This window comes from Coregonus clupeaformis, chromosome 14 (genome assembly GCF_020615455.1).
Source record: "Coregonus clupeaformis isolate EN_2021a chromosome 14, ASM2061545v1, whole genome shotgun sequence".
NCBI lineage: Eukaryota > Metazoa > Chordata > Actinopteri > Salmoniformes > Salmonidae > Coregonus > Coregonus clupeaformis.
Window position 1 is genome coordinate 19299833 of NC_059205.1, and position 25754 is coordinate 19325586.

A 25754-nucleotide genomic window follows, 5' to 3' on the forward strand; every position below is an offset into this window, starting at 1 on the left:
AGTATTGTAGTTAAATAGCGAATGAGTGTAAAGAATGCTAGATTGTATTCAAACATAACTTTTCAATACAAGTTAAATCTAATATTTTACAGTGAGAGACTATCATAATTGGACATAGTTCCAATTTGTTAAATGAGGAGGATGAACGTTCTGTATCTTTTTGTGAATTTATTTTTTCGACGGTTAATCTCGCGTGATTTCGGTGCGCCGTTAGCACTGCGCAGTAGAATATTGTTGTCCGCCATCACTGCAAGAGAAGCTAGGATACATTTGAGAGAAGAGTGACAACAACAGCGCCGAGAGACGGACCCAAACCCAAGGGGAAGGTCGAGGGAGATCTTTACCACTTTGCATTTGAAGGCCTCCCTGTTACAGCCTGAAATAGTATTTCATGTTAACGTAGAGACGACGGACGTACTAACTAATCATGTCCAACCTCAAAGGCGGCGTCAAGAAAGACACCAAGATGAGGATAAGAGCCTTTCCTGTAAGTACTGGCCGGGTACGCTGAGACGCGAGTACCGGGGATATCACTTGCTACCTGTTTGATGCTCAAAATAGGCCAGACTAACTGAACAAATACATTTCACTGTCTGCTAACAACTAGCTACGCTTCCTATTGCGTTGATTCATAATCGCTCGTTGGCTGGCTAGCTAGCTAGCTTGATAATCATTGATTCGATCGGGTTCTGTTAACTATGTGCAAACTGGAAAATATCCACTACTATCGAACTAGCTAACGTTACTAGTTTACGTTAGCTAACTTGCAGTGTTGCTGACAAACTAGTTAGGTAACTACACATATTGTCAACCAGCTAGCTAACTTAACTAGTTCCCAGATGAACGTAGCTAACTGACTACCTAGATGGCTAGCTAAGCTAACTAACAATGTCAACTATCTAACGTTAGCTAGAAGGTTACCATGTTAACGTTAACTTGGCTACATAGCTAGCTAGGCTACCAAGTTCGCCAGTCTTTATCAATTTAGCTAGCTAGTTAGTAACTAGCTAACTCGAGAAATGCCACTTTAAATATGTAGCTAGCGGAGGTTGTTCTGATTATCATTCAGCCTGACCAACGTTAGATAGCTAACGTTAGTTGTTAAGCTAGTTAGCCAGCTAGCTAGGATAGATGTGTTGCATTCATGACAACTTGGAAACTCGGAACCTCCGAGTTACAATTAACATAAGTATTTGGGTAGAGCTTCCTATTGGTTGATTCTGATACTATCCAAGTGTGAAACTCGGGCCTCAACTTTCGACAAAGATTTTACAAGTCGGACACTTCCGAGTTGTCTTGAACCAGTTTCATGAACGTAGCCGAAGATGATCAATTATATTGACAAGATAGTCCAGTGCAACCAGTGATATAAAGTAGTTTTTTTGGGGGGGCTGAAATTCCACGTGCGTCCACATATATCAGTGCATTCGTAACAACCTAACCATTACGAAACTTATATTAGATAAAATAAGCCTCGCAAAGCAAATGAGCAATACAATTTTTTGTTGACCAAATTTGACACTTGCATTGACCTCCATACAAATATTTCTCACTTTGTGGTGTTATTTTTGTGGACAGATTTTGGGTGGAGTAAACGTCTTGCTTCTTCTTCGATAAGGTTTTACAGCGGTTGGCAGCCAATAAATGTTGCGTTACCGCCACCTACTAGACTGGAGTACAACTCCCTTTATACTTTGCTTGAAAAAATAAACAAATACCCTACCATCTAACACTACACTCACAAAAAATAAAAATAACACCACCCTACTCCACTATTTAAATCTATTTAGTCCTATCTCTGGCCAACAACCTGAAAGGATGGGACACCACCACTTAACACACCATGTAACTCTTCTAATGTCAAGTCTCGCACACCCAAATACCTCTCTGCAGCTGCCACCACAACTTCAATTTTCTGCGACTTACGTTCCATCCCTGCAGTACAGTTAATAACCATTGTTATAAATGCTAAAAATCTAATCTTACTGAAACATATCACTTGTTGGCCTATCCCTCTGTACTGGTACATATCTACTACTCACACCACTCCTCTCAGGATCCCTCCCCCTTGACCTATCTTACATTTTAGTCATTTAGCAGACGCTCCTATCCAAAGCGACTTACAGTTAGTGAGTGCATACTTTTTTTTTTCATACTGGCCCCCCGTGGGAATCGAACCCACAACCCTGGCATTGCAAGCGCCATGCTCTACCAACAGAGCTACACGCTACTTTCTTCACTGCCTCAGCATATGACAACTTCTGCACTACTCTAACCCTGGAAACCTCAACCTTCCTCTCTTGCACGGGACATTTCTGATCCCCAGCCCCATGGGTACCCCTACAATTAACACATACCACTACATTCCCCAATGCTACACATTCCTTTGTCTCATGCCCTTCTGCACACCTAGGAACCTCCCTCCTACACACTGCTGCCACATGCCCATAAGCTTGACACCTGTAACAACGTAATGTATTCGGCACAAAAGCTTGTACAGAATAACTTCTATATCCTAACATCACTTTGTCGGGCAAAGACTCAACATCAAAACTGAAAAGAACAGACAATGACTCTTATGTTTCACCACTCACACCACCCTGTCTGCGTCGCACCAAATGAGCATCACAAACACCGGGAATCTTCCCTTTCAGTTGGTCAACTTTTACATTTACTGCTACCCCAGTAATCACTCCTTTCAATGGCGCCCTTTTCTTGAGCTCAAAACAATTCACATCTCTTGCCCCCTTTCGTTTAACGCGGAGCGCCTTCTCCCTCTGACGAGCAGAAACGCAAACAATTATCACAAGACCACTTCTGGTTACCCTCACCGATTCCACAGCACCCAACTCTGTTTTCACCCACCCTGAAACCACAAATGGATCAGCCAAAAGACAACGTTCCACTTTTCCCAAAAACTTCACTCCTACTGTCCCAGACTCATCTTTATCCTGACCCTCGGGCTCCAAGAACTTCACCACACCTACCACCTCCGATACTTCGCCCTCATTCACTTCCGTTTCTCCTCCTGTCTTCAGCTCACTCTGCTTACACTTTCTACAATTCTTCTTTAACAAACCATCTTCTTTAACAAACCATCAAAATCACCCTCTTCCTCCCTCTCTCTCTTAGACCTCCTCTGCCTCTCTTTTTCCTTCCATTCCTCCTCCGTATTCCAAGTGTACGTCTCCTTATGATAATACTGCACTTCTCCTGAAATGCATATTGTTCTTACCTTCTCAAGGGACGTCATTTAACTGGCTGTCACAATCTCCGTACAATCAGCACGAACCCCTCGGGATGTAGCGCTCAACAGTGCATCCCACAGAGCGCATCTTGATGTTATTCTTTATCAATAGCTACGGCGATGCTTTTCCATTTCAAATAAGCGTGCTCTTCCAACCAGCATCCACCGTCACTCGTTACGCTCTCCCATCTTGTTTCTCCTCTTCCTCTCACATAATAATAAGGAATTCCCTCGGCCACACCCACAAATTGAGGAAAACATTATTTCCCATTGACCTCCAGTGTAAAAGAGCCATCTGAGGTGTAGATTTATTTTTTGTTATATAGAAATAACAAAACATGCTGTAAAGCTGCTGTGTTCAATGTACATGTTACCAGGTCAAAAATCCAGACCTATGGTTCGCAATGCTCCCATGTAGGGAAATAGAGCCTGCGAGAAGAGTCCTGTGGCTTCTGGTTATTCGAAGTGGGGACTGTGTCCAAGTAGGCTACACGTAGCTGTGCGTGTGGGAAAACATTTGTTTAGTATAGTCTGTTTGTTACGCCACTCACTACTTGTAGCTGTGTAGTCTGTGTTGTTTTTGGCTATCTTAATGTTCCGGTTGGTAGCTAGCACTCACTCATGTGGCTGCTAGCAGCGTCATGAAAAGGGGCAGCCTCACAATATTACATTTTTCTAAGTAGTGAGAACACTCGGGAGCAGGCAATGCTCAAAAGTAATCTTTAAACATGTTCTACTTTGCTTAAATGTGGTTTTGTAATTGACTAAAACAAGCAGACAAAACATTTAAGGTTTGAAAAGGGCAAAATATTTGCTGTGAGCCAATGGGGTAACCAGAGGTTGTTTTCACCTCAGGCGGGAGGGGCTGCAACGTTCTATCTAATACCGACTGGGTCTATATAGGATGCAGAGCATTCACGCGTTGGTGTCCTAGAAGGCTTCAAGGAGAGCCTGGAAAATAACTAGCAAAATGCTTTAGAGGGGTACATGCTTCCGAAAATCCTGTTACTGAAGGCATATCTATAATCCGTAACTCCTTGACCGGCCTTCCGGATTGTGTATAGGTGCCGGTTTGTAGAAAAGTTTGGCTCAGACAGTTTCTTTAAAGATATCCGCACATTATACAGACTGGATGGACAAGGAGTTGCGGATTATAGATGTGTCTAACAGGATTTTACAAGTACCCCTTCCTAAGAAAAATGCCACTTTTCCAGACTCCGCATTGTAGACTTCTAGGACACCCATGCGCAAATCTTAAATGCACCATTAGCTGACTGGCTAGGTAGCTAGTTCCTTAGCTGTGCAGCTAGCTAGTTAACTACCCAGCCAAAAAATACTAAAGGTACCAGAGAGGGTAGCCGACTCAACCCCATGATTTACGATGGAGTTGAGCGGCGACTAGTGTGGGCGGACTAGAGCTCCGACCTCACACAAAATCCTGTGTAAAAAATTTACGTCGGAGCTCCTGTCCGCCCAAATTAGTCGCCACTCAACTACATCGTAAATCGTTGTTTATTCAGCTACAGAAACGTACAGTATATAACTTGCTAGCTAGCTGCCACTAATCTGTTGTCCGTCAGAACCAATTAATTATCTTGGCCTACTTTGAAAAGGTTAACGTTAGCTAATCGAGGAGCACAGCTAACTACTAATGTTAGCTAACATTACCTAGTGGTTTGGTTATTTTTGTCAACAGCTTCCGTTGATCAAGACACGCATTACACAACGTTGCTTAGAGTGGAGTTTAGTTCTCTATTATTGATTTACTTTTATTTGGTGATCAAATAGTATTTTTCCTTTGCCCATTTGTCAAAGTTTATTAGGTGTTTTTTGGAGATGTGACTATTTATAGACATTTAAAATTAGGCCTGCTATGTTGCAGAACTAGCTAAGCATGGAGAACTGTGCTGGAGTAGTCTTTTTTGTTGTTGTTGAGAGGAGCCCCACATTGTTGGATGCCAGAATTTGGCTGCATGTGTGAAGGAATGACATTGCAGTCAGGGCCCTGGGCTTAGCCAGAAGTGTACTCCATCTCAGTCCCTGAATATCTCGCTCTCTCTCTCTGTTTATCGCGGTCCTTTACACACACACACACACACACGCACACACACACAGTGTTACACTCTGACAGCTTGAATGCTGCAGGAATAACAGCGGCAGGGTGGCCATGTGAGTGCTTGTGTGACCACACACTCAGTCTGTGTGGACCTGGACATGTAGCCAGGGTATGGGAAATGCAGTTTTTGCCTGCCTGCATACGTGCAGCTAGTCTGGCTGACGCGAGCCACGTGACTTAAAGCACATTGAGAGCTGTGACCACAGCATCAAAGAGCCATTCCAGACTCAGAAGTCCGGAGGACTTTGAGAGTTAGGTGTTAGCCAGACTAACCTGCCACAGCCCCACTGAGAATAATAACTGAGTATGAGGATAGGGCCTAGTTTAGAAGTAGGGAGAAGCTTTTCACCTTACACAACTGCTTGGCCCCCAGTTTATTACTGGCACATTAGAACTTGCAAATGTAGGCCCACCAAAGTGCTCCTTTCAGTGTAGTGTGTGTGTCTAGGGCCTATGTCAGGGATCATCAACTAGATTCAGCGGATGGTCAGGGGGCCGGACCATAATGACAAATAATTTTGTAGAATGCAAGTTGACTGCAATTAGCCCAAACCGATATAAACTCAGCAAAAATAGAAACGTCCTCACTGTCAACTGCGTTTATTTTCAGCAAACTTAACATGTGTAAATATTTGTATGAACATAAGATTCAATAACAGAGACATAAACTGAACAAGTTCCACAGACATGTGACTAACAGAAATTGAATAATGTGTCCCTGAACAAAGGGGGGGTCAAAATCAAAAGTAACAGTCAGTATCTGGTGTGGCCACCAGCTGCATTAAGTACTGCAGTGCATCTCCTCTTCATGGACTGCACCAGATTTGCCAGTTCTTGCTGTGAGATGTTACCCCACTCTTCCACCAAGGCACCTGCAAGTTCCCGGACATTTCTGGGGGGAATGGCCCTAGCCCTCACCCTCTGATCCAACAGGTCCCAGACGTGCTCAATGGGATTGAGATCCGGGCTCTTCGCTGGCCATGGCAGAACACTGACATTCCTGTCTTGCAGGAAATCACACACAGAACGAGCAGTATGGCTGGTGGCATTGTCATGCTGCAGGGTCATGTCAGGATGAGCCTGCAGGAAGGGTACCACATGAGGGAGGAGGATGTCTTCCATGTAACGCACAGCATTGAGATTGCCTGCAATGACAACAAGCTCAGTCCGATGATGCTGTGACACACCGCCCCAGACCATGACGGAGCCTCCACCTCCAAATCGATCCCGCTCCAGAGTACAGGCCTCGGTGTAACGCTCATTCCTTCGACGATAAACTTGAATCTGACCATCACCCCTGGTGAGACAAAACCGCGACTCGTCAGTGAAGAGCACTTTTTTCCAGTCCTGTCTGGTCCAGCGACGGTGGGTTTGTGCCCATAGGCGACGTTGTTGCCGGTGATGTCTGGTGAGGACCAGGCCTTACAACAGGCCTACAAGCCCTCAGTCCAGCCTCTCTCAGCCTATTGCGGACAGTCTGAGCACTGATGGAGGGATTGTGCGTTCCTGGTGTAACTCGGGCAGTTGTTGGTGCCATCCTGTACCTGTCCCGCAGGTGTGATGTTCAGATGTACTGATCCTGTGCAGGTGTTGTTACACGTGGTCTGCCACTGCGAGGATGGTCAGCTGTCCGTCCTGTCTCCCTGTAGCGCTGTCTTAGGCGTCTCACAGTGCAATGTATTGCCCTGGCCACATCTGCAGTCTTCATGCCTCCTTGCAGCATGCCTAAGGCACATTCACGCAGATGAGCAGGGACCCTGGTCATCTTTTGTTGTTTTTCAGAGTCCGTAGAAAGGCTTCTTTAGTGCCTACGTTTTCGTAACTGTGACCTTAATTGCCTACCGTCTGTAAGCTGTTAGTGTCTTAACGACCGTTCCACGGGTGCATGTTCATTAATTGTTTATGGTTCATTGAACAAGCATGGGAAACAGTGTTTAAACCCTTTACAATGAAGATCTGTGAAGTTATTTGGATTTTTACAAATTATCTTTGAAAGACAGGGTCCTGAAAAAGGGACGTTTCTTTTTTTGCTGAGTTTGACTACAACATAATAATTTCAACCCTTGCTTACATTTGTATACAATCACATATACTGAGTATACAAAACATTAAGAACACCTGCTCTTTCCATGACAGACTGACCAAGTGAAAACTATGATCCCTTATTGATGTCACTTGTTAAATCCACTTCATTCAGTGTAGATGAAGGGTTAAAGAAGGATTTGTTTTAGTCCATGCCCCGACAAATTGAAGCTGTTCTGAGGGTAAAGGGTGAGGGTGGGGGGGGGGCTTGCATGCCTGTACAGGCTGTGACTCAGACTGCTGTGAAAAACAGGTAACTTTTTAGGCAGTTTTTCCCCTTGGCACTTATTGGAGCATCCTGTTTACCCCTCAGTTCAGTTGTTGGCCCAAAAATAATGGGACGGATTATATAGTTACTTTCTGAAGGGGAGGCACTCAGTGTGGAGGAATGACTTGATGGAATGGCCCTCTCTCTTTTTAAACTCTGACTCAGGCTATTTCTCTTTCTGTCTCCCCCCCCACCCCCATTACTCCTCATGTGTCAAAGTGTGAGTTGAACAGCCATCTCCGGTAGACAAACAATGAAGTCAAAGTTATAACCTCTAGCCCTAGCCTCTAGTAGGTGTATAGTTGTGGCTGGAGTTCTTCTGCACCTACCTAACTATTTAATGACATGACACTGTTCCCGAACACATTCTCTGCTGAATTATGTGTTTATGCGGGCAGGCTAGCATAACAACTCCACTGGTTTGTTGTAGTGATGGAGCATCGCTGCATTAATGTTATAGCTTATTATAATTTTCATGTAGGCTAATGCATACAAATATTTAACTTCCTGCTGTGTACATTCTGCTATTGATAATTTCCAATACAAAAAACCCCCGCCTAGGCTTACATCATGCTATTTGTATTTAACTTCTCATGTGTGTTGTACCATCACAACCTACACAAAATGCCTAATACAAATGTTTTGACCACAATTAGCCTAGTCACTTGATTTTCTATTGCAACAACCTTTAATTACTCTCTTTCTCTACCAATAAGCAACACCGACATCCCTAATTATAGGCGAATGGCGTTGTTTGTTTTAAATGTGTCCAGACAAGGTTTGCTCCAACTGCCACGATTAAGTCATTGTGAAGTCAAAATGGGCTGTTTTGTTTTTTCCCCTGTTATTGTCACTCAATCAAGTTTTAGGCGCAAGCCCATCTTGTGGGTGATTTGTTGATCACAGTCTTACTTGAGCACCTTTTTATGAGACAATTGACAAATGTCTCATCTGTGCAGATTTGCAGCATGAGGAAACAACACTTTGTAAGAATGAACAGACACAGGTGAAAAGGGTTGAACTTTTCTGGTATAATTTTCTCCGTCATTGTGTCCTACTGCTATCTCTCCCCTAGATGACAATGGATGAGAAGTATGTCAACAACATCTGGGACCTCCTGAAGAATGCTATCCAGGAGATCCAGAGGAAGAACAACAGCGGGCTGAGCTTCGAGGAGCTCTACAGGAATGCCTACACCATGGTGCTGCACAAGCACGGCGAGAAGCTCTACACGGGCCTGCGCGAGGTCGTCACCGAGCACCTCATCAACAAAGTAAAAGACTACGCTTCCCACAATGCACTACTGTATTTATCTTATAGAAAGCATTTCCCATAATACGCTATGAAAGTAACCCCCCGCCCCCCCTCCATGTAGCTTATCAAGTTTTTTCGTTATTTTGAATGGTCTTCAAGTGCAATTGAAGCACACAATTGAAGATCTTCATAAAAGGCGTCTGGTAGAAGTAAATTAATCCACAAACAGGAATATAATTTGTATATCTTAAAGGGATACTTCGGGATTTTGCCCTTTATCTACTTCCCCAGAGTCAGATGAACTCGTGGATGCCATTTTTATGTCTCTGCATACAGTTTGAAGGATGTTGCTAACTAACGCTAGGGCAATTGCTAACTAGCGTTAGCGCAATGACAGGAAGTCTATGGGTATCTGCTAGCACTCTAGCAGATACCCATATACTTAGTCATTGTGCTAACGCTAGTTAGCGTTGGCTCGCAAAACTACCTCTAACTTCCTTCTTACTTGACACAAAAATGGTATCCACAAGTTCATCTGACTCTGGGGAAGTAGATTGCCAAAATCCCAAAGTCTCCCTTTAAATGACTGTGTTTTCATGAATTTGATTATACAATCTTGAATCCCATTCAAAACAGTATGGGACTTGATACGGAAGTAAAGCGGAAGAGGGTGGTCACTTTCCTAGCGAATTAGGCCCAGTGTTTTTCCTGGTTACGTGACCTGACAAATACTAGGGCTCAGTATTTTTCCTGTTCAGGTCATGTGGTCGAGAAACTCCTGGTAGTACTTGTAATGTTCACCCTTTTTAAAGCACACAATTTGATATGCAAAATCAGTGGTGAGCCTGTACACACACCACAGTGCAATCCAGTTAGCAAATTAAGTACAGCGAAACAATCCCCTGATCGAATAAAAGATAGATGGATGATGGATCAGAGCCATATAGCCTACATGAGAACTGACCACACTCGAAACCAAACAGACAAACTTGATCAAACTCTCTCTTGATCCATTAGTATAGCTGTAGCATTGTATTCTGTCTGGGGGGCTAATTCCTATGCACCTTGTTTTGCATCCATCCAAGTATGAACCACCCGCTGGTTGCATTGGAATTTTGCATTTAGCGTCGCCTCCTCTCATGAATATAACATTTAGCATACAGCCAGATAGCTGGGGTCATTACCTGTGTGTCCACATGTTGTCAGTCCCCAGCTGTGCCAACACAGAGCCCAGGGTAGAAGTTGCCCATAGGCACAGATCTAGGATAAGTTCATCCACCTTCAATCCTAACCTTTACCATTATGGTGGAAACTCAAAAATGGACTTTAGATCAGTGTCTACAGGCAACTTCAACATAGTCTCAGCAAAGATATAGCTTCTGTCGTTATCAATACTTATGTCTTTCCACAGGTACGGGAAGATGTCCTCAACTCATTAAACAATAACTTTCTGCAGACATTGAATCAAGCGTGGAACGATCACCAGACTGCAATGGTCATGATCAGAGACATCCTCATGTACATGGTAGGTGGCCTGCTTTCTGTCTTATCGAATGGTTATTTAACGATTGAAGAACAACCGTTTTGTTGTGAGACTGAATTGGAGTGTCCATGCCAACCATGCCAAGAAGCAAAACCACAGTCTGTATAGCGGGTATATGCTTGAAAATATGCATGATTTGAATGAATCTGCAGAATTCCTGAATTCTAGTCCTGAATGATTCTGAAGATATTTAAAACCTCAGATAGGCCTAATCAGTACTATTGCTTCTCTAGAAAGCTGTCTTGAGTATTTCCTTGAAGTGTAAATAATAGTTTCCTCTTATGAGGTCATGACCCTGGCAGGCTCTCCTCACCTACGGGCGGGTGGCCGGGGACTGGGCAGGCTCAGCCTTCTAGTAGCTGTTTGCCCTGGGCAGAACAAAGAGCTACTGTTGTTTTATCTATCCAGTTTGAGAATTCTGCTTCATTTACTGTAGCAGTAAGGCCGTGTGGATGGGTGGGTGGGTGTGTGTGTTTACTGTGTGAGAGCGCACGCGCCTTGGAGGTGGAGGGACATGAGCCGCAATGACACAGCCGCAATTGAGACTGCAGAGTTCTCTAAGGGAATTATTTTGTTTCTCTTTCTCTCATGTATACAGACGAGTATAGATTTGTATTGGTTAGTCTGACCAAGCTGACCTGCCTATCCAGTATCATATATGGCTTTTCAACGCCGAAAATAAGACATTCTGCTGATTCCTTCATCTCTCCCCCTTACCCCTGCATGAACTTTTCATTTGCGTAAAGTAAGCTCTACGTAACTGAAAATAATTTGCTCCTTGGAGGACAAAATATTCAAATGTGTTCTATTCTAACTGATCTCTGTGTTCTACTCCACTCCAGGACCGGGTGTACGTACAGCAGAACAACGTGGAGAACGTGTACAACCTGGGCCTGATCATCTTCAGAGACCAGGTGGTGCGCTACGGCTGCATCCGAGACCACCTCCGCCAGACCCTGCTGGACATGATCGCACGGGAGAGGAAGGGAGAGGTGGTGGATAGGTAAGGACTGTTCTGGGATATGTCTAACAAAAGAAAGACCTGGCTCTCTATTCACAAATTGTCCGAGTATGAGTGCTGATCTAGGATCAGTTTTGCCTTACAGATTATATTGAGTAAGACGGGGGGGACCTGATCCTAGATCAGCACTCATACTCAATGCTTTGTGAATACAGGTCCTGCTACTGTTTACCAGGTAGTGGCTATTTGGTGAGGCTGGTGTATGAAGGTCATGTGCTGGGTGACAATGGCTGGCTGTGTGATGTAAGGTTTATGCTTTAAAATGGCTCCGTATGTTTCTTTGGCTGTTTAGTATGTAGGCCTATGATAAGGGCGGTAGCATAACCTATTCACAGAGCACTGACCTTGTTTGTATGCTCTCAACTTGGGAGATACACAGCCGAGCCTAATACATCAATACCCACACCATGACCACTCTGGCATATGGTTTTTACTCTGTGGTTGTTGTCAATGTGATCTCTTTTGAAGAATCTGTGGTTGTGTAAGGAGTCATAAAACTCAAAATCCTTACCATATGGTTTTTATTCATGTGGTTGCGTTAAAACATATTCTTTTTGTGCGCATGTACAGGGGAGCGATCAGGAACGCCTGTCAGATGCTGATGATTCTCGGCCTGGAGGGCAGGACTGTGTACGAGGAAGACTTTGAGGCCCCCTTCTTAGAAATGTCTGCAGAATTCTTCCAGGTAGGTTGGGCAACATGTCACTTTTTATTTTATATTTTTGTGATTGGACAAATCTGCTGAGATTGTTGGTTATGGATGCTAAAAGAAAACAACTTAACCAAGCTATTGCAAAACGTTAAGATGCATTAAGGCAGTAGCGCTTCCCACTATCCTCACCCTAAATAGCAATTTTCCAACATTTAGGTGTGACATCTTTGTTTTTGGTCATGCAAATCTTGATGGCCTAATGATGCTTCCTTTTCACACTGACTACATTTTTTTGCGGGCTTAGTCATTTTGATAGCCTGGGAGATGATTTCCTTCTTTTCTGACATTTATCTGGGATTCATGTTGGAACTGCCCTATTCCCTTGTAAAAACTCAGATTTTCCTGCTTTTCTATGTTGCCCTGATCACATAAGTTTCAACTTCCATTCTGTCTTCTAAGAGTGGCTGAATAACCCCAACAACATGATCCTCAAACATGCTCTGCTAATCTATCCCCTCTTTAGATGGAGAGCCAGAAGTTCCTAGCGGAGAACAGTGCCAGTGTGTACATTAAGAAGGTGGAGGCCAGGATCAACGAGGAGATAGAGCGGGTGTTGCACTGCCTGGATAAATCCACGGAGGAGCCCATCGTCAAGGTGGTTGAGCGGGAGCTCATCTCCAAACACATGAAGACCATCGTGGAGATGGAGAACTCTGGCCTGGTCCACATGCTCAAGAACGGCAAGACGGAAGGTAAACAAGGAAAATGTGCTTGTTTTACAGGCATCAGATTAAGATGGATTAAGATTGAATTGCGTTATAATCCAGACTAATGAGAACTTTACGTGTGTGGTGAAATATTTCTGGAGACCTGGGCCCATTTGCAAAAAGCGTCTCAATGTAGAACTGCTGATCTGGATCAGTTTCTCCTGTCAATATCATCTTATTCATTATGATCTAAAAGTGAAAATGTATCCTATATCAGCATTGCTACTCTGAGACTTTGTGAATATGGACCCTGGGCTGAGGGTGATCTTAATTCTAAAAGATTGAGTCAGGACATGGGCATGTTATCCAATAGTATTGCACGGTATACCGGTATCACGGTACCGAAACGTCATGATACCAATTTTTTAGCAACTAGTCTCTTGTATGCGCCAGTCCAATTACGTCCACTTCACTTTCACTTGTAGTAGCTGTGATCCACTAGCCGCATCCCCTTCCGCCCTCACTCATCTGCTTCTCAGTCCGCTCTTCCTGCGCATCTATTCCTCCAGCAGTTTTTTAAATATAATTTAGCCGTGATGGCGAACGGGATGCAGACCCTGATGAGTCTTCTGGCGTTACATTTGTGAATGTTCTACATTGGAGGAGTGCGCAGAGTGACCAAAGTCATCGCCTGGTATAAACAAGAGCATTTTACATTACATTTTAGTCATTTAGCAGACGCTCTTATCCAGAGCGACTTACAGTTAGTGAGTGCATACATAATTTTTTGTATTTTTCATACTGGCCCCCCGTGGGAATCAAACCCACAACCCTGGCGTTTCAAACGCCATGCTCTATCAACTGAGCTACATCCCTGCCGGCCATTCCCTCCCCTACCCTGGACGACGCTGGGCCAATTGTGCGCCGCCCCATGGGTCTCCCGGTCGCGGCCGGCTACGACAGAGCCTGGATTTGAACCAGGATCTCTAGTGGCACAGCTAACACTGTTAGACCACTGCGCCACTCAGGAGGCAGTCTGAGTAGGCTTTGCAATTGCACGTTTGCTGTCCGTCATCCTCTGAGTGACAGAGAGGAACATGGAGCACAGCTTCGTGACCGGCATGCTTGCATCTTTACAGAAAATAAAACATGTCTCTAGGGCAAACGTAAAAAAAATAAATACATATTACCGAAGCTACCTTTTATCTTCCTGCATGATTTGGCATGGATTTGATATAATTTAACAAACCACGTCTCGGGCCGTTTTAAACTAATCTCGGGTCGCTAATTATTGGTTTGATAACAAACAACAATGCTCAGTCATGTTCCATAGCTAGCTAAAAAGCTGCTAGCTTGACAGTAGGTCTAGGCAAATTTGATTGGCACAGGAAGAAAGGAAAAGGGTCTGCTACTCATGAGATGTGCTTCAAAGGTAGGATTCATATAGGCCTAATGTAAGCCTAAACAATTGTGTTTGGTGCCTAACGTTTTTAAAGTTGGGAGTAGTGTATGTGCTTGTAGGAGAGCGAGAGTGGTGTGTTTGAGAGATAGAAAGACAGTGTGTGAGGCAGTGTTTCCACTGCAGTAATTTAGCTGTGGCGCTGCGCCACAGCAAAATCATTGCCGCCACGCCCCAAAAATGTTTCTGCAGTCGCACTTTGAAGATGCTAGAACAGTCCACATTTTGCTTTTCCTTTGCAAACAAAACGAGTAATGAATAGAAAAATCAGACATCCCCATAGTAGAATAGTTTATCTATTTAAGGCATTTTGATTTTCAAAACATACTCAGTACCCTGATTTGTTATGGGTATTTCCTGACCAGGAAAAAGTAAGGACTAAAAGTCTAAAATCGAAGGCGTTTGAAATAGTAACATGGGTAACTACCCCCATAAGCATTGAAGCTAATGTTCCAGACCACTCTTTTTAGGGCATCCCCAAGAGTTGACATGTAAACCACTTTGACTCCAATAGGATCTGTGTATATGTTATTGTAAAGCGTGCTGTGATTTTTAATTCCACTTTAAATAAAGTCGACATTTGCTTTTTATTTGCAAACAAAACAAGTTATAAATAGAAAAATCTGACAAGCCCATAGTAGAATAGTTCATCTATTTACCTAGTTGGCTTGTTTGTTCTATGCGAGATAAATATTCCTCTCGAGGCGCATTCAAGTTGCGAGCGCCATAGGGAGGGAAACATGCATTCTGACATGGCGGGGAAAACAGCAGTTTTAATGGCCTTTGTTAAAAAGAGGATAATCTGCACCATTTTAAACCAAGTTTTTAGTAGCGGCATGATTAAGCACGTTACCACTCCGCAGTTCTCTGTGAGTTCATAGGGGAGAGTGGGGCTAAATGTAACACGGTCAATGACCGAGACAGATTACTTTTTTAGTTGAGCAAGAGTGGTGGCAACCAGGGAAAGTGTTGGTGGGGTTACATTAAGTGGTTTCTGTGAGAAGCGCAGGCAGGGGGTGTTTTACCCTATCAGGTAGGCCTACATATATTCACTGTGTTTATGCACACTTTTTGGGACCGAACATTTATCAATACGATGCTAACTAGTTAAAAGATCACATTTGGGATTTAGCTAATGATTAGCCAAATAGGGTAAATGCAGATAGGAAAACCCATTGTTCAGCCTATTTATTTATAGCCAATATGCTGCGTCAGTTGGGCTACAGGTGATCATGCTTATTGTTAATAGCATACCTGATAATATAGACCATGCATCGGCTATATGCATGGGCCTATATGTTAAAATAATTGTAACAAATAATTTTACCAATATGTTATTGGGCTCATTTCTGGAGGTGGAAATTATATTTTACATGTCAACTTTATTTTCATTCGTTTTGGAGTAGAATGTCCATTTTGAACCCTTCTCCTACAATTTCCGCGGCCCCGGAAATCTAATTAACATAATACAAAAATCCCCATCCATTTCTGTCTGTTTAAACTAGAGATCTGTTTTTTGCATGGGCTGCGTCTCAATCCACTGAATCCGCCGATATCGCCCTTCCGCATCTGCGGCGAAAGGTGGCAGAGCTAGAGCGGTGTTTGTAAGACCATGAGACATCCCGAAAAATTGGTCTTCTCAAGAAAACTTCTAAAGCGTCCGAACAGTTTGGCCTACAAAACTATTATGACCACTCAGTGGAAAGGTGAGTCTCTAACGAACACGTACATGCCGGTTGGACGCGTACATGCCGGTTGCTCTATGACGCTCACAAGACTTGTCTGAAGGTCCTCAGTACCAGTTTAAAAAACGAATGGAAGTATATATGGAGATAGTGTAGTGCCTAAAATAAGGGGATAAATAAATGTCCTTTTTTATTTATTTATATATAGTTTCCTAATCTTTCTTATGTCTCAGATATTGGACAGACACTTCAGAACAAACTTTCTTTTGATGTTTTAGTTTGATTGTTCCATGTAGTGAATCTGTTATTCAATGCATTTCTATGGGCTAATAGCAGTAATGCCAAATTTTTTATATATATATTTTTGATACCTTAAGGGGTCTTTAAAATTAAATCAAATAGCCCCAAAATAGGGTGGAGGGAAACCAAATTCAGCCTCCCCTACACGACCTTTTCCCCCACTGCTAAAAAAATTTTTTCCAGAGGAAACACTGGTGTGAGGGAAGGACGGAGGGAGAAGGTCTGTCTGTGTTAACTGAAAAGTAAAGGTTTCATCCAGTGTTTTCCCCCTTACTGTCACAATGACATGCAGATCGTTATGCATGTATATTCCTTCCTCCCATTCCTCCAGCCAAATCACAGGTAGGCCTTTGCAAATATGAGCAAATCAGCCATTCTATGCAGTATTCTATTATAGTGTGAAGCTAATTCAATATGTGTTGTATACGATCTGGCCTTAATGGCCATGTACTCTTATCTCCACCTGACACAGCCAGAAGAGGACTGGCCACCCCTCAGAGCCTGGTTCCTCTCTAGGTTTCTTTCTAGGTTCCTGCCTTTCTAGGAAGTTTTTCCTTCATCTGCATTGCTTTGCTGTTTGGGGTTTTAGGCTGGGTTTTTATTTAAGCACTTTGTGACATCTGCTGATGTAAAAAGGACTTTATAAATACATTTGTATTGAGTAGAGGTGTGAATATCGGTATCGTGATACTTGGCCTGATATCATATCGTTAGTAAAATCTTGGTATCATGACAACACTATTATTCAGAGTTAATCAATTGGTCTCCAGACCTGTCCATAATACTTTTTTGAGGGTCATGGCTTAAAACTTTCCAAGCTTGAAGCATTGGTTATGTTACCTGGTGGGTCACAAAATGCATCCGAAAGCATTAATAGGGGTCATAGTGCAAAAGGCTTTGGAGTATAATATTTGAAACCAGTCAGCCCAGGAAGGTGAAGTGGGTTTGTTGCTGTTGCCAGTGTTAAAACACTCTCTCTATCAGCCTATCTGGTTTCTAGTAGGCCTATATTAAAAAGATAGTGTTTGTTTAATATTGAACATGATCTGGTACAAGTTGACTCTATCAAACACTCTTGATAAATAAGTTCTCACTCACTCAGGCATTTACAGGTTCAGTTCAATTTGCTTCAAATGTATTTCTTCAGCTCTGCATGCTCACCTGACAAATTAACTCTGTAACCGTGGCAAAGCCAGACACAGAGTTAGACCGACAAACAGTGCATATTTGACAGTGCTTAAACAATGTAATGTATCATTGCAATTCTGAGTGTAGTTCTTTGAATTTCCTTCATAACCCATCTCTCTCTTCCTCTCCCTCCCTCTCTACTTCTCCAGACCTGGGCTGCATGTACAAGCTGTTCAGCCGTGTGCCTAACGGCCTGAAGACTATGTGTGAGTGTATGAGCTCCTACCTGAGGGAACAGGGCAAGGCTCTGGTGTCAGAGGAGGGAGAGGGCAAGAACCCTGTCGACTACATCCAGGTACGCTGGGGCTAATCTAAAAAATCAAAGATTGTCCGGCATTTTGAAATTCAAAACATACCCATAACGAATCAGGGTACTGAGTATTTCCTGACCAGGAAAACGTAAGGACTAAAAAGTCTAAAATCTAAATTGTTTGAAATAATAACGTGAGTAACTACCCCCATAAGCATTGAAGCTAATGTTCCAGACCACTCTTTTTAGGGCATCCCCAAGAGTTGACATGTAAACCACTTCGACTCTAATAGTATATGTTATTGTAAAGTGTGCTGTGATTTTTAAATGCACTTTAAATAAAGTTGGATTTGATACCCCTCCTATAGGGCCTGTTGGACCTGAAGACGCGGTTCGACCGCTTCCTCCTGGAGTCGTTCAACAACGACCGGCTCTTCAAGCAGACAATCGCCGGAGACTTTGAGTACTTCCTCAACCTAAACTCCCGCTCCCCCGAGTACCTCTCCCTCTTCATCGACGACAAGCTCAAGAAGGGAGTCAAGGGGGTACGTCATTGTAGTGTTTAATCTTCTAAATTTTACATTGCTACACTTCAATGGGATAATCTCATATGGTACCCTATTCTCCACAGTGCACTAGCTTTGGCCAGAAGGAGTGCACTATATGGGTATCATGAAGTGCACCTGTTGCTGCCTTACCACACATCCGTTTTGTATCATTAACATAAAAACATGCTTTTGTACTTTCTGAAAAGGGGAAAAGACTATTCAAACATATCCTAACTCTCTGTTTTTGGCATGATCTCCAGCTGACGGAGCAGGAGGTGGAGTCCATCCTGGACAAGGCCATGGTGCTCTTCAGGTTCATGCAGGAGAAGGATGTGTTTGAGAGGTACTACAAACAGCACCTGGCCCGGAGGCTGCTCACCAACAAGAGTGTCTCTGACGACTCCGAGAAGAATATGATCTCCAAGCTGAAGGTGAGGAGAGGGCGAATCAGGTCTGCTGTCAATTACGTTGACATTTTCGATCCAATTGATTTTGTATTAATGCATTTGATTTTAAAGAGCAACTGAATGCAAAATCCAACTTCTCTGGTTGAAAATGGCGTATGTGGCATCGATATTAGTCAAACATTTATTCCAGTGCTAAAATTGACTAAGAAGGGTAAGTAGGATAATTTTGGTCATAAAGTCAGCATATTCCAAAACTGAGTTTTTGTTAGATTTGTGTAACTAAGGTCACCACCACATACATAAGGGCTGGGTTTGGATTACCACCTTGCCCACGAACACAAGATGGTATGCACAGATAAACAGCTGCGCTGATTGCGCTCTATCCAATCCCAGAACCTCCAGATGGGGAGACGGACCTTTCCATTATCCAGCGACTCTGACTTGTTTACATAAGACAAGACGTCGCCAATGTTATGTTGAAAGAACATTTGGCTCTAAGCCCTTTATGGAGTGGCCATTTTGCTGATGTTTGATAGTGATGACTCGAGTCTGCCACTGTTTTGGGAAAATTTGAATTGAGACGATGCGCATGTATTCCAACATTCTAAACCCATTCGTGAGCATCTTGTCCCTCCTCGAGCAGTTTTGTAACATGATTCGCTATGTCAGACAGACGCACACTCTGGTAATGGATAGTGAGAAAGTTGTAAAGAACTACACAGCACCAAAGCACACCCATCGCCACCCGCCAGTGACTTGATGAACTGATTTGTCTGTGGCCTGCCTGCTCGATGTGCCGGCTAGCTACTACCATTGACAAACACAGGGATGAAACTTAGCTAGCGATTTTGGGCACTGACAAACAGCGTGTAGCTTGTGCTTTATTTACGATAGTTTGACAACTTGCTAATGAAGTTGAGACTCGATACTCGTACTGTCTGCAGTGCACTGACATGCACATTTTTTTACTTGAAATTCTGCACCAAACACCTTAGCTAGATGTAAAATTGCTTGACTAAGACATCTGCAAAAACGTCAATTTATTACAGATTTCTTGATTTATCTTAGATCAATTCGGACTATTTTGAGGAAGTGATCGTGGCTATGTTGTTGCTACGGTGTCTCAAGAGGGACAAACACCAGTAACTGCCAGGGTACGCTATGCAAACATAACACACCCACATCGAACCACATCCCCAAGACCCAAATCTCGTTTTTCTTAATGAGCAGCAGAAAAACGTTGAATCGGTGTGTTCAGCCCCCCTTCAATTACATTGTTACTTTTTATTATTAATCAGGAATTTAGGATGTTCTTACATCTTTATCGTAGCAAAACTTGTAGATGTTTGACCTGATCCCATCCCTGAACCAGTATGACTTAGTATGCTGTGTTGTCTCTCCTCTGTGCAGACCGAGTGTGGCTGTCAGTTCACCTCTAAACTGGAAGGGATGTTCAGAGACATGAGCATCTCCAACACCACCATGGACGAGTTCAGACAACACCTACAGTCCACGGGGGTAAGACAGTGTTACAATACTATACCTTTCCACTCACAACACACACCTAATAGGACACATTCTCAACACTCACACCTGATAGTACATAGGCGTCACGCAAAAACACACCTTACAGGTCACGGGTTTAAGATATGATGCATACAATTCCTATTTACATCATAAACGAAAGACTGACATTGATATAAAACATGTCTGATGTTCTCCAGTTTATGTTTAATAAATTCAGTCCTGGACTCCTTTTGTGTCTTGGTTCTCCTTTTCATTTTGTGACCGTGTGTCTGCTATTTCCAACAGGTGTGTCTAGGGGGCGTCGACCTCACCGTAAGAGTACTCACTACTGGCTATTGGCCCACACAGTCGGCCACACCCAAGTGCACCATCCCCCCCTCCCCCAGACACGCCTTCGAGGTCTTTAGAAGGTAGGATTCATTCTCTTTTTGCTGTTGTTTTTCCACCTTCAATTACAACAAAACAATAAACTGCATTACAGGCACCTTTAATGCAACTACTAGGTAAACCAATACCTTGGTTGATGAAAAGTATAGTTTGTAACCAGTTATTTACCTCACCCTGCAGGTTCTACTTGGCCAAACACAGCGGCAGACAGTTGACACTGCAGCACCACATGGGCTCAGCAGACCTCAACGCCACCTTTCACGGCCCAATCAAGAAGGTAAAGGGCCCTGCCTGCCACAAATGGATGGAGGGGCTACTCAGAATAACATGAATTGTAGCTTTCCTAAACTGTAAAATGTCAGTTAACTTTTATTACCCTGTCTCACTTTCTCTTTGTCTCTTTCCTCTCTACCGCTACAGGAGGATGGTTCGGAGGTAGGAGTGGGAGGAGCACAGGTGACAGGCTCTAACACCAGGAAACACATACTGCAGGTCTCTACTTTCCAGATGACCATCCTCATGCTCTTCAACAACAGAGAAAAGTCCACCTTCGAGGTAAGAGCCAGACACTTGTATAGGCTTGTCAGTCTCAATCACATGGAAGTGTTAGAAATCACAGATAAAGGTGGGAAGCAGAAAAATGCAATCTTCTATTTCTTCTCCCTTTCACCCTCTCCTCTCCCATCTTTTCTACTGCACTCTCTGCTTCCCTTTATTTCTCCTTCTTTCTCTAATCCTGGATTCTCTATCATCCTCCCCCTTTCTCTCTTCTGCTCCCCCTCTCTCCTTCTCCTCTTCTCCCCCTCCCTCCCTTCTCCACTGTAGGAGATCCAGCAGGAGACAGACATCCCGGAGAGGGAGCTGGTGCGAGCGCTGCAGTCGCTGGCATGCGGGAAGCCAACCCAGCGCGTCCTCACCAAGGAGCCCAAGTCCAAGGAGATCGAGAACGGCCATGTGTTTACAGTCAACGATCAGTTTACCTCAAAGCTGCACAGAGTCAAAATACAGACAGGTGTGTGTAGTCTGGGCCTTAGATGTTAATCCATATTCTGTCGGTCTCTTATTCTAATGAGATTGAATTTCTTAAACTGAAAACTACCCGGCCGTATCACATTGGTCTCCCACTCTGGTTTGGGGAGCTAAAGGCTTTTTTGCCTGCAGTTAGGCTCAACTTCTTAGCTATTCCTCATTTAACCTCTGGGCATGTTGACCTTTGACTTTTCCCTGATGACCTATACTGAACATGTTGTCTTTCCCTCCCTCCCTCCAGTCGCTGCTAAGCAGGGGGAGTCTGACCCTGAGAGAAAAGAGACGCGGCAGAAGGTAGACGACGACAGGAAGCACGAAATTGAAGCGGCCATCGTCCGCATCATGAAGTCCAGGAAGAAGATGCAGCACAACGTCCTGGTAGCAGAGGTGGGTGTGGTGATTTTTATTTTGATCCACATTAGCTGAATAAACAGCAGCTACTCTTCCTGGGCTCCTCACAAAACATAGAACATGACGAAATACAGAACACTAATAGACATCAACAGCAACACAAATTTAAACTAAGAACAAAGGTCTTAGCATTTTGGTAGCAGAGGTGGGTGTGGTCTTAACTGTCTTAACTTTCTGGACTAAAAAACTAGCTCAATGGAGAATATCCATTAAATGTTTAGTCCCGGATTAGGCTTAATCTGTTTTGGGAAAACCGTCCCTCAGGGTCTGCAGAGAACTCTCTTTGCCTTTAGCTCTACTAGCTCAACTGATTGGCTCAAACGCATTAAGAAGGAAAGACATTCCACAAATTAACTTTTAACAAGGCACACCTGTTAATTGAAATGCATTCCAGGTGACTACCTCATGAAGCTGGTTGAGAGAATGCCAAGAGTGTGTAAAGCTGTCATCAAGGCAAAGGGTGGCTACTACTCTCAAATATAAAATATATTTTGATTTGTTTAACACTTTTTTGGTTACTACATGATTCCATAGGTGTTATTTCGTAGTTTTGATGTCTTCACTATTATTCTACAATGTAGAAAATAGTAAAAATAAAGAAAAACCCTGGAATGAGTAGGCGTCCAAACGTTTGACTGGTACTGTATTTAGCAGATGTTATTGTTGGTGTAGTGAAATGCTTTTGTTGCTAGCTCCAACAGTGCAGTAATATCTAACAATTCACAATACACACAAATCTAAAAGTGAAAGAATGGAATTAAGAAATATATAAATATTAGGAAGAGCAATGTCGGAGTGGCATAGACTAAAATACAGCAACAATATGTCACTAGTGTTCCATTATTAAAGTGACCAGTGATTCCAAGTCTATGTTATATAGGGCAGCAGCCTCTAAGGTGCAGGGTTACGTAACCGGGTGGAAGCCGCCTAGTGATGGCTATTTTAACAGTCGATGGCCTTGAGATGGAAGCTGTTTTTCAGTCTCTCGGTCCCAGCTTTGATGCCCCTGTACTGACCTCGTCTTCTGGATGATAGCGGGGTGAACAGGCAGTGATTTGGGTGGTTGTTGTTGTTTTCCTGCCACCACACTCCCAGGGCCCTCACCTCCTCCCTGTAAGCTGTCTCGTCATTGTTGGTAATCAGGCCTACTACTGTTGTGTCGTCTTCAAACTTGATGATTGAGTTGGAGGCGTGCGTGGCCACACAGTCATGGGTGAACAGGGAGTACAGGAGGGGGCTGAGCATGCACCCTTGTGGGGCCCCTGTGTTGAGGATCAGCGAAGTGGAGGTGTTGTTTCCTACCTTCACCACCTGGGGGAGGCCCGTCAGGAAGTCCAGGAGCCAGTTGCACAGGGCGGGATTCAGACACAGGGCCCTGAGCTTAATGATGAGCTTGGAGGGTACTATGGTGTTGAATACTGAGCTATAGTCAATGAACAGCATTCTTACATAGGTATTCCTCTTGTCCAGATGGGATAGGGCAGTGTGCAGTGCAATTGCATCGTCTGTGGATTTATTGGGGCGGTAAGCAAATTGATGTGGGTCTAGGGTGTAAGGTGGAGGTGATATGATCCTTAACTAGCCTCTCAAAGCACTTCATGATGACGGAAGTGAGTGCTATGGGGCGGTAGTCATTTAGTTCATTTACCTTTGCTCTCTTGGGTACAGGAACAATGGTGGACATCTTGAAGCAAGTGGGGACAGCAGACTGGGATAGGGGGAGATTGAATATGTCCATAAACACTCCAGCCAGCTGGTCTGGTCATGCTCTGAGGACACGGCTAGGGATGCTGTCTGGGCCGGCAGCCTTGCGAGGGTTAACACGCTTAAAGGTCTTACTCACGTCGACCACGGAGAAGGAGAGCCCACAGTCCTTGGTAGCGTGCCACGTCGGTGGCACGGTGTTATCTTCAAAGCGGGCGAAGAAGGTGTTTAGCTTGTCTGGCAGCAAGACGTCGGTGTCCGCGACGTGGCTGGTTTTCCCTTTGTAGTCTGTGATTGTCTGTAGACCCTGCCACATACGTCTCGTGTCTGAGCCATATTCCCAGTCACCTTGCCATGGTTGAATGCGGTGGTTCGCGCTTTCAGTTTTACGCGAATGCTGCCATCTACCCACTGGTTGTGGTTTGGGTAGGTTTTAATAGTCACAGTGGGTATAACATCTCCGATACACTTCCTGATGAACTCAGTCACCGTATCCGTGTATACGTCGAAGTTATTCTGAGGCTACCCAGAACATATCCCAGTCCGCGTGATCAAAACAATCTTGAAGCATGGAGTCCGATTGTTCAGACCAGCGTTGAATCGTCCTTTGCACGGGTACTTCCTGTTTGAGTTTCTGCCTACAGGAAGATAGGAGCAAAATGTAGTCGTGATCAGATTTCCCGAAGGGAGGTGCGGGGGAGGGCCTTGTAGGCATTTCGAAAAGCTGAGTAGCAGTGGTCTGTTTTCTCAGAGCAAGTGCTACAGTCAATGTGTTGGTAGAATTTCGGTAGCGTTTTTCTCATTTGCATTGTTAAAATGCCCAGCTACAATAAATGCGGCCTCAGGATATGTGGTTTTGAGTTTGCATAAAGTCCAGTGCAGGCCCTTGAGGGCCGTCGTGGTATTGGCTTGAGGGGGAATATACACGGCTATGACTATAACCGAAGAGAATTCTCTTGGGAGTTAATACGGTCGGCCATTGATTGAGGTATTCTAGGTCGGGTGAACAAAAGGACTTGAGTTTCTGTATGTTATCACAATCACACCATGAGTAGTTAATCATGAAACATACACATCCGCCTTTCTTCTTCCCAGAGTTCTTTATTCCTGTCTGTAAGTATTTCAGTGAGTACTTTGAGGCGACTCTTTTAACGTTGAACACGAGTACCAGCTATAATCTCTGTGCTGTTCTTTCACCAATCATGTTGTGATTTCTAATTCCTCAGAAGTTGGATATTTCAGCACATGATATTTCAGTGCTTGATATTTCAGCACATATTACAGTATGGGACATTTCAGCACAACCTTTTGAACCAGAGAAACAATAGTGTAGAGTCTAGTAGTGTTATTGTACTTCCTCTCTCCCCAGGTAACCCAGCAGCTGCGGGCCCGGTTCCTCCCCAGCCCCGTGGTCATTAAGAAGCGCATTGAAGGACTTATAGAGAGAGAATACTTGGCACGGACGCCCGAGGACCGAAAAGTCTACACCTACGTTGCATAAGTGGAGGAGAGGAGCGTTGTGGATGAGGAGAGATGGATGGAGGGGTGTTTTTTGGACTGTTCGCATGGACTGGGAAGTTTGTTTTAAAAGATAAATGCTGGGAAGCTGACTCCTCCCTTTACTAAAAATAAAATCCAGAAGTAAATGGCAAAAAGATTACAACAAACAAAATCCATGAAGCGTTGTAGATGATTTTAAATCAGGCCCACTACTCTTGTTCTTACTCCCGGTGAGAACTTCAACATGTATGGATTCCAGCTTCAAGCTTTTCACCGTTTTACCCTTGTAGAGATCAACCTTAAAAAGAATCCCTTGGGAAAGATGTGAATGCACCACATTATTTTTGTTTTTGTTTTCAATACTGTATAAAAATGAGAAAATGAAATATTAAAAAAACAAAATGGCAAATGTGGATTGCTACAAAAATAAATAAAAATATTGAATATTGAGGCTTTATTTATTACCCAC

The 25754-nt window shown here is 43.7% G+C and overlaps 1 protein-coding gene across 1 annotated transcript; it reads left to right on the forward strand.

Annotated features, from left to right (window-relative positions):
* The first annotated feature begins 216 nt into the window (after positions 1–216).
* Positions 217–25723, forward strand: LOC121581296 (cullin-3-like). The gene is made up of 16 exons (XM_045224738.1): positions 217–487; positions 8789–8986; positions 10379–10492; positions 11353–11513; positions 12102–12216; positions 12707–12935; positions 17672–17817; positions 18141–18317; positions 18581–18751; positions 20138–20245; positions 20540–20664; positions 20822–20918; positions 21062–21196; positions 21467–21653; positions 21912–22057; positions 25155–25723. The coding sequence occupies exons 1-16, from the start codon at positions 428–430 to the stop codon at positions 25284–25286; spliced, it is 2301 nt and encodes a 766-aa protein (XP_045080673.1). The 5' UTR covers positions 217–427; the 3' UTR covers positions 25287–25723.
* Positions 25724–25754: the final 31 nt, after the last annotated feature.